Below are 9,772 nucleotides of genomic sequence, written 5' to 3'. Positions count from 1 at the left end.
CGACCCTATAAGTATCATTAAGCGGTGAGAAAGAAACCTTGCTCTATGACACATATATGATGATAGTCTACGTTTTCGGTGTTCTCTGGAACATCCGGAATATCCGCATAAAGGGGTCCGAAAGATGAAGGACTTCGGCCCGGGGTTGCCACTCAATTCGACTAGCTCCTAAAAGCTCAATCTGGCGACGAAGTGTTATGAATATTATCGCGATAGGTCCCCATACCCCTCTGCCACGATGAAACCCCCATGCTTGAATACGTGGAATCAGGCCATGAGTCTCATCCTCTTCCAACCTCTTCAACACAGGGATGCATCACAATTAAAATGCTTTCATTACCACCAATCGGCATCAATAGATAAAATACAATATCAATATATATATAAACATGTCAACATTAATAATTAGATAAATAAATGAAATGAAACAATAACTTAATAAATAAGACTTACGGTATAATCCAAACAAAGCCGCTGGAAATTGCCTTTAGCGACTTTTCGTCTCAATCATGAGGTCTAGCCCGGTAAAGGTATGCCAAGATGGATTGACCCCAAATATAATCCCACATCCTCTCTACGCCCGAGACAAATACCATCCACCCGATCGTAAATAACTATCGGCATATCCAAATAATACCGCACCAACAAAGTAGAAGAGGAAGGCACGATACATACTCATGGATCGACTCCTCACCAATATGATAGTCTTTTCGGCTTCTCCTTGAGTCTATTCAAATATCTCAAGTAAACCAACTCATATTTATAGCTCATCCCTTAAACTGCTTTCGGTAGATAATCTCAAAAACTCGTCTTGCTCATCATCTTCAACCAAATCAAAACCTTCAAAGAAACTCATCGCCGTAGTAAAAACCTCTAAAGTTTCATCAAAAGGAACGGCATCTCCATAACCAATTGGGATACCCGTGAGCATTGTGAAATCAAGAGGGGTAATCCCAAGCTCACCCCATGGGAAATGGAATGTGTGGGTAGTTTGCCACCACCGCTCAACTATCCCAAACAACAACGCCTGATCATTTTGTCCCAAATTAGAATTAAAAAAACTCCCAAATGGTGTGGCGGATATAATATCGGTAACCGTGACAAAATTAGGATCCGTTTTTTATTTCATACAACGCCACCACGACACAACATTTGAAAGTGCACAACGCACTTTCCATAAGTGTACTTCCTACATTCAACAAACACGCAATACGATATAATTACAACTATTTTTTTTTAAAAATAATACGACAAATTCAAACTAATTACACAACAACAAACTTAATATAAACTAACATAAATAATAATAATTAACATAAAAAAAAAATCAAAAACTTACTTGAGATTCCGCCACTCGATTTGCTACGTGTCGGACCGATGTTGACGCTAATGGTGGGTGTTCCTCGATTTCACAAAGCGGTGGAAAATTAAACCCAAGTTCAATTTAGTCCTCCTCACATTACGCGTTCTCGGCGGCGATCCTTTTGCCCATTTTTTTGGAAATTTTAACATTTCCAAACCATCGAGGAATGCTCTTCATGTGGTGAGGTTGGTGGGGATGGGTTGGGGGTGGAGAAGTCATTATGAATGGAAATTTGTGTTAAAAGGTTGTTAATGGAGGCTACAAAATCGAATTTTAGGCGGAAATGAAGTGAAAATGGAGCCTGTTAAATACTGTTGATATTGAGCCATCGGGCGGGATGTTACATCCCGCCTCGTTATAAAATATCGACGGGATGTTACATTCCGTCTCCGTATCAAAAACCTCCAGACGGAATCCAACATCCCGTCCGAAATATTTTTTATCACCTCTGCATTGCACAACTTCACCTTGTTTTTCACCGGGTTGGTGAAAAGGGGGGGTGAAAAGTGATGAGGTGGCGGTGATAGAGGGGGGGAAAACTATCACCTGCATTGCAAATGCTCTAACTCCCTTTCATTTTCAGCACCTTAGTGTCGTAAACACAAAAAAACTGCCGCAGTAACACAAGAATTGGCACTCAATGGAGTTTGTGATCAATGTTCCAGTTTTATTTAAGTGCTTCTAGCATCCAACGTGGTATTCGAGATTTTTTTTTTTTTAGTTTTGTTCATTCTAAATTTCCACTGTACAGAGGTGATTTTATTCTAATATAGTATAGTATTTCAAGATTTGATTCACCAAGCCAGCTTGCCAAACACTTGAACCAATATAAAAAATATATATGAAAATGCTCCATTGCCAACCAATTTGATTCCCTAAAAAAAAAACAAAAAACAAAAAACTTGACTTTTACTAATTAACATATTATAGTTGACCCACCATAAAATCTCCGAGATTTCATGGCATATTGCACCATGTTGGAAGAGACAGTGACAAGACAAATAAACAAACTCTTCTTTACAGACTGTAGTTATTATATTCACTCAGTAGTCACTACCAAACCAACACAATTTTATTGACACCCACCAAAAAAAAATTAAAAAAATATAAATAAAAACCCTAACTTTCAAAAACTTTCTCTCTCTTCATGATTAGGGTTTCATTCTAAACACAAGAAAAATGAGTGCACATCTCAATTTCAGGTACGCCATTTCACTCTACTTGTTTTTATTCAATGTAGTAGGAGTAGTAGTAACAGTACAGTGTAGTAGTACAAGTGAAGCTGAAGTTAGATCTTTATTTGAATTTAAGAAAGGGATTAGAGAAGATCCATTAGGGAATGTTTTCACTACTTGGAATTTAACTTCTAATGATGTTAATTCAAATGGGTGTCCTGTTAACTGGTTTGGTGTTACTTGTGATCAAGTAGATGGGAATGTCATTGGTGTTATGTTAGATGATTTGGGGTTAATTGGGGAGTTGAAGTTTTCAACATTGACTGGATTGAAAATGTTGAAAATTTTGAGTCTTTCTGGGAATACTTTGAGTGGTAGATTGGTTCCGGCATTGGGTTCGATGACTAGTTTAGAACGTTTGGATCTGTCCAGGAATTTTTTCTACGGGCCAGTTCCAGCTAGGATTAATGATTTGTGGAATCTACATTATTTGAATCTTTCATCGAATAAGTTTGATGGTGGGTTTCCTAGTTTAAGTAATTTGAATCAGATGAAGGTGTTGGATTTGCATTCGAATGAGCTCTGGGGGAATGTTGGCGATTTGTTTTCTCAGATGAGGAATGTGGAACAGGTCGACTTGAGCTATAATGGGTTTTATGGTGAGCTTTCGATTGATTCGGAGAAGATCTTGGGATTGGCGAATACGGTTCGGTATCTGAATTTGAGTCATAACAAAATCGATGGGGATTTCTTTTCTGAAGATTTGATCAAGTTGTTTGGGAACTTGGAGGTCTTAGACTTGGGGAATAATGGGATTAGAGGACAGCTACCTTCATTTGGTTCATTGTCGGTGTTTAGAGTTTTAAGGGTTGGAAGTAATCAGCTGTATGGTGCTATGCCTGAAGAGTTTTTTGCTGGTTCCATTCCGGTGGAAGAAGTGGATCTCAGTCACAATGGATTTTCAGGTAAGAGGTGTTTTTGCATCCTCCTTATTATCGCTTGAACATTAGGCATGCCTTTAAATTGTTTTTTTCCTTGTTTCTTGCTTAGATGTTATTCCAAATGCTCATGCTTTCATTTGTCATGCTATGTTCTGTTTGTAATATTTGCTAAGACCTGATTGTGAGAAACTATGGATCTTGAAACTGCAAACAATGAGCCAACTGTATAATGTGCGCTGCCCCTAGTGTTAGTGTGTGTGTGTGTTTCCTTTTGTCTGCTATGATTGTTCTGATATGCACATTTACTTTTGACCTTGGAAAAGGAGTGTTGTTGGTAGCATGGTAAGTCTATCCAATGATTCTGATATACTTCTTTTATGCACACAGGTTTAATTTACGATATCAACTCCACATCTCTTAAGGTTTTGAATCTTTCATCGAATGTGTTATCAGGGAGTCTGCCATCTACTTTGGGAGTGTGTGCGGTTATTGATATGAGCAGGAATCTGATTTCTGGAGACATATCTGTTATTCAAAATTGGGGAAAATCACTGGAAGTTATTGATCTGAGTTCAAATGTTTTGTCAGGAAGCTTTCCAATGTTGACTACCCAATTTGAGAAACTAATATCTATTAAGATTAGTAATAATTCTTTAGTGGGTGATCTGCCTGTTGCATTAGGAATTTCTTCAAGGCTTTCTGAAGTTGATCTCAGCTCAAATCAATTGTCAGGGTTTATTCCAAGTAGATTCCTCACAATACAGACCTTGACAAACCTGAATTTGTCAGGAAATCAATTTAGTGGACCAATACCTTTTCCAGGGTCACACACAACTGAATTATTAGTTTTGCCTTCATCTCCCCAGATAGAATCACTTGATCTCTCGAGTAACTCTTTAACAGGTTCTTTGCCTTCGGATATTGGTAATATGGGGAGGCTCAAACTATTAGATCTGGGAAAGAATGGTTTATCAGGAAAGATACCAGATGAATTGAGCAATCTTAGTTTCTTGGAGTATCTGAACTTGTCCAACAACAAATTCAACGGTAAGATCCCTGAGAGGTTGACATCAAATCTAAAGGTTCTCAATGTGTCGAATAATGATTTAATAGGTTATGTTCCTCATAACTTAAGGAACTTTCCTGTCTCCTCTTTTCGTCCTGGAAATCCTTCACTTATCTTACCAGGTGACATACCTCCTCATGACCATGGTTCTGGGGTTCCTATCGGAACCGGAAAACATCATAACTCCAAATCTGCTGTTAGAGTGGCAATTATTATTGCCTCTGTTGGCGCTACTTTAATGATTGCATTTGTTTTATTGGCGTATTATCGTGCACACTTTCATCAAGGAAGCTCTGGATTTGGCAGTCAAAATATAAGCAGAGATGTTAATGGATTGTTAGCTCGCCGTTCACCTTTTACGTTCCAAAGAAACACTGATCCACCTGCAACTTCGTTAAGTTTTTCTAATGATCACTTACTAACTGCAAATGCACGATCTATTTCTGGGAGAAAAGATTTTGTAAATGAAACTGTGGAGCGTGGCCTACCAGAGAAAATAATTGGGGGTGCAGAATCTAGTAAGCCTGTTTTACAGGAGAATGATCCGACCTCTGGATGGAGATCATCTCCAGGGTCATCTTCCTCGCCCAATTTAATTGAAGTAGGTGAACAGCCCGTCGTGAACTCCCCAGATCGATTGGCTGGAGAGCTCTTTTTCTTGGACAGCTCAATTGTCTTTACAGCTGAGGAACTGTCACGTGCTCCAGCAGAAGTTCTTGGCAGAGGCAGCCATGGGACGTTGTACAAGGCTACTCTGGATAGTGGTCATATGTTGACAGTTAAGTGGCTGCGTATAGGTCTTGTTAAGCATAAAAAAGAATTTGCCAGGGAAGCTAAAAAAATTGGAGCTATTAGACATCCAAATGTTGTCTCACTAAGGGCTTACTATTGGGGTCCGAGGGAACAAGAAAGGCTGATTCTAGCAGACTATGTTCATGGAGATAGCTTGAGCCTACACCTTTATGGTAAGAGTTTAAAATCATATTGATTCTTATCGTTAAATTATCTAATATTAAAGGTCGTTGATTGGATTTGGGAATATTGGTGTTACTGTCCATTACAAGTAACAAGTTTTACTCTGTAGCGATAATTGAGTTATATGGTTATTGAGTTTCATTCTTTGCTTAAGTGTTATCCTTATCACAATTAACCTGCAACAGGACTGCGTTACTAATCTAGGTTATATACCAGTGTTGAATGGAAAGTTTGTAGCAGGGCCCAATATTTCTATATCGGGATCCCTCAAAAACCGATATATATTGGATATATCGATATATCGATTGATATATATCTTTTTGTTGACTGGTCAATTTTTTTTGTTTGTCGATATATCAGAATATATCAGAAATATTGTCAATATATATAGGAAATATTAGATATATTAATAAAAAATTGGTCAAAAGTCGGTCAAAGTCAACAATATATATTGATATATCGGAAAATACGATATATATTAGTTTGAAATTATGTCAATATATCCATCCGATATATAGTAATATATCCATATCAAGTACCTCAAAAACGTATATATATTGGCGATATATCGATATTTTTGGCCTTGGTTTGTAGTATCTTAGTTGATTCCATCCATATTTTAGAAACTAGTAAATCATTTGTTGTTTAAATTTTGAATTGCTTAAAAGGGAAAAGAAAAATTATGTTTTTGTAAATATATCACCATGTATTGCTTGGTTCTGAATAAGGGAGCTAGTTTCTATGATGTTCCTAGTCAAGTATAGAGTTGTGATATAACTTGGATTAGACCATAAAGTCCAAAGTTCTGTTTGGAATTCCGAATAGTGGTTTTTTTGCTAGGTGTTCAAGGGCATAGTTATTGGTTTTCTATAAGTTTGCAGATAGAAATATGTAAATGATTTGTTCGGGGTCATCCAAGTAATTGTCGTACTTGAGCTGAGTTTTCTTTGGTGCCCGGGGGTGATTTCAGGAGTAAGCTTTATTGTGGAGTGAATAGGGGAAAGAAAATTAAAACCTCAAGTTGAGTTGCCTTTCTGATCGAACTAAATAAACCTTACATGTTGTGTAAGATCAACATACACACAATTTCGTACACTGTTACAGTATGCTGGAAACATGCAAAAACAAAAGGAAGCTTTCCTTTATCTCTCAACCCTCCATCAATAACCAACGTTTTGTGATCGAGAAAATTGAAAGTTTGGAACCCCTACATGTCTTCTTTAGCTGTTTGTGTGGTTGTTCTAATCTTCTCCTACCATTTTTTAGTTAAAAACGTTCAGTTTATTATTTTTATTTCTAGTTATATATTTTAACAGCATACATTAATGTCAGTTACTCAGTTCGGTATTGTTGATTCTATTTTACCTTCTCCAGAGACTACACCAAGAAGATACTCCCGTTTGTCATTCAGCCAAAGACTTAAAATTGCAGTGGATGTTGCTCGCTGTTTATGTTACCTCCATGATAGGGGCCTGCCTCATGGTAACTTAAAACCAACAAATGTACTCTTGACGGTCCCTGATCTCACTGCCCGTCTCACAGACTATGGTCTCCACCGTCTCATGACACCTGCTGGCACTGCAGAGCAGCTATTGAACTTGGGAGCACTGGGGTATGGAGCCCCAGAGCTTACTACTGCACCCAAACCTATACCATCATATAAAGCAGACGTGTATGCACTGGGAGTCATACTGATGGAACTCTTAACCAGAAGAAGTGCTGGTGATATAATATCTGGCCAGTCAGGCGCTGTTGATCTCACAGATTGGGTTCGGCTATGTGCTAACGAAGGACGTGGAATGGATTGCTTTGACAGAGATATTGCAAATGGGGAGGAGCCTTCAAAAGCGATGGATGAATTGCTTGCTACATCGCTTAAATGTATTCTTCCTGTAAATGAAAGGCCTAGCATCAGAACCGTTTTTGAGGATCTATGCTCTATATCTCTTTGAAAATTTTGTACATGTGTTGGAATTAGGGTTTTTCTGACTTTAGCTTTCTTCTTCTGTTGTTTTCCCTCTATTTTTTAAGGTGGGGTTTCACGACCACTGATCTGGGTTACTCAACATTTTCTTTTGTTGTTGTAAAGGGATGATTGATCCATTGATTGATTAAGATTATTTGAGATTGGGTTTGAATCTTACCAAGTTGTGCACTGGTCTTTCTTGTAGACTTTTGTTCTGTCTATATGCTTGTTGATTTATTTCTCATATTTTCTTGTGACAATTACTTTGCCAATAATATTGATGCAAACATACAAGTTATAAAAATACTATGAAGTCGTTTGTTATGCACGGCAATGGGAAGAACTTAAAGTACGATACCCTCTGGACATTTATGCAAAGTAAGACATTTGTGATGGACTCAGCCAAGAATGCTCCACAGAACATATAATACGCAAAATATTATGTACAAATGCACATATTGAGCTCATTCCATAAATTTCCTTCCAACACCATAACGATTATCCCGAACCCCATACCACAACCAAAATGACAGAGCTAGCTTAGCTGACTTGCAATTTTGCAAAATTTGTTGTTTGTTTGTTATGGAGACTTGGACCGTTGTATGTGCAGCTCAAATCCGGCCCATTGATAGTCCTTATATTTGTCCTGAACTCCTGGCCTATTACGAAGTAATTGGGCTTGGATCAGTTTAAATGGACCAAAAGGATAATGACGGAGCTACAAGTCAGTTATCAATTAGGCGCCGTTTGACAACTATTATGATAATCCATTTTATATTATGAATTTATGAGTCTCGATTGATTTTGGATATAAAAAATATTGTTTAGGAGCGTTTGGAAACCATTATATAGAAATATTTATGTTTTTAAAATCAATTTTAACATAAATAGTTTTGAGATAAACCTTTATGGCAGAAATGATATCGATACCAAACAACCAAATACAAATCAATTTTGGATTTACTGACCAAGTCAAAATGGAAAGAAAAATTAACAAAAACCAAAAAAATTAAAATATGATAAGTCATTTTAAGAAGAAAACTCCATAATTTTTATTTCTCATTCTTTAAGTGGATTGTCTCATTTTGGGAATGAGATGGTGGTTTTTTTTAAAATTACCAAACAATTTTTTTCATATACAAATCGATTATGAGACTCATAATTGATTATATGTCATAAAATGGATTATCATAATAGTTACGAAACGGCCCTTAATATATTTTAAAAAACCAATATCTCATTCTCAAAAATCAAAACGAAATAATTCATTAAAACATAAACAAAATTACAGAATTTCCTCTTAAAATGACCTTGCCACGTTGTAATTCTTTTTGGTTTTTAAAACACTTACTTAGTTGGGTCCACTTATAATGGGTGCCAAACGCCCCTTAAATTTTGAAAACTGCGGCACTCATTCTTTATAACGCCACTGTCGATTTCTCGTATGATATTGCTAATAATAACAGTTCATAGATTCAACTTATGAAATTTCTACCAAGTTCTCCTTGTGTTAATCAAGAGTAGAATAGAATTTATACAGGTTCAAAAGATTGAACTTTTGGAATTTGTAACTTTCCTATATATTTCAGAAGGAATATAAAAAAAAATGCCTTGTTGAACAAATTTCTCCATATAAAAACAACCCTTCTGCGGTTCTGCCCTATAATAGAACCACGTACTCAAGTGCAGACGTTGCATGCACAAAGATTATTATAGCAAGATGGTTCGTGTGGCTTCTGGAAAAATTGGTCACAGAATTTGACACACTCCGGCAAAGTGCAGTCTTTGTCGTTTGTTAAGGGGTAGGTGTACCGCACGCAATTTGGGCCATTCTCAGCGTCACAGATTATGTTACCTACACCAGATGACCAAATACATTCTCATATTAGATGTGCAAGAAATTAATGTAACATGATCTATAGGAACTTGTAGCATTTAGATCAAGCTTTTAGAAAAACTTCTTAGTTCACGAAATCACGACTGGCTGGTTAGAAATTAAAATGAAATAGAAGCAAAATAAAAATAAGTGCAGAAACATTACCATGGGAGAATAGGAGCGAGAGAAGAAAGAGTACTGGAAGAGTTGTTGAGAGCTTCATGTCTAAATTGAGCGGGTTGATCAGTCGTTGTGCTCACAAAAATAACAATTAGAGTATTGATTGAGGGCAAAGAGTGCCTTGGTATTTATGGAGAACTGAGAAGATTTTCTTGCTAATTCTGTTAGTAGTAAATCACAACCGACAATATTCAATTAGACATAAAAGATCTCGAAATATTGACATTTCC

General features: G+C 36.8%; 1 protein-coding gene across 2 annotated transcripts; it reads left to right on the top strand.

Annotated features, from left to right (window-relative positions):
• The first annotated feature begins 2,406 nt into the window (after positions 1 to 2,406).
• LOC147502417 (Leucine-rich receptor-like protein kinase family protein) lies at positions 2,407 to 7,663 on the top strand. Of its 2 annotated transcripts, none has more exons than XM_086607240.1 (3): positions 2,407 to 3,503; positions 3,933 to 5,510; positions 6,895 to 7,663. In XM_086607240.1, exons 1-3 carry the CDS (start codon positions 2,543 to 2,545, stop codon positions 7,470 to 7,472), a joined length of 3,117 nt encoding a protein of 1,038 aa, XP_086463366.1. In that variant the 5' UTR covers positions 2,407 to 2,542; the 3' UTR covers positions 7,473 to 7,663. The 2 variants fall into 2 exon arrangements, with proteins under 2 accessions (XP_086463366.1, XP_086463365.1); XM_086607239.1 differs by having other exon boundaries at positions 3,867 to 5,510.
• The last annotated feature ends 2,109 nt before the right edge of the window (positions 7,664 to 9,772 follow it).

Source organism: Coptis chinensis, chromosome 4, assembly GCF_015680905.1.
Source record: "Coptis chinensis isolate HL-2020 chromosome 4, ASM1568090v1, whole genome shotgun sequence".
NCBI classification, from domain to species: Eukaryota; Viridiplantae; Streptophyta; class Magnoliopsida; order Ranunculales; family Ranunculaceae; genus Coptis; species Coptis chinensis.
Note: the sequence above shows the minus strand (reverse complement) of the source record. Positions and strands in the feature narration are given on the sequence as shown.

Excerpts from the sequence above, each read along its gene's own strand:
- LOC147502417 (XM_086607239.1), top strand. The coding sequence starts at position 2,543 with ATGAGTGCACATCTCAATTTCAGGTACGCCATTTCACTCTACTTGTTT. Across the intron at positions 3,504-3,866 it reads CAGTCACAATGGATTTTCAG|GTTTAATTTACGATATCAAC; the intron begins GTAAGAGGTGTT and ends TTATGCACACAG. Across the intron at positions 5,511-6,894 it reads CTTGAGCCTACACCTTTATG|AGACTACACCAAGAAGATAC; the intron begins GTAAGAGTTTAA and ends TACCTTCTCCAG.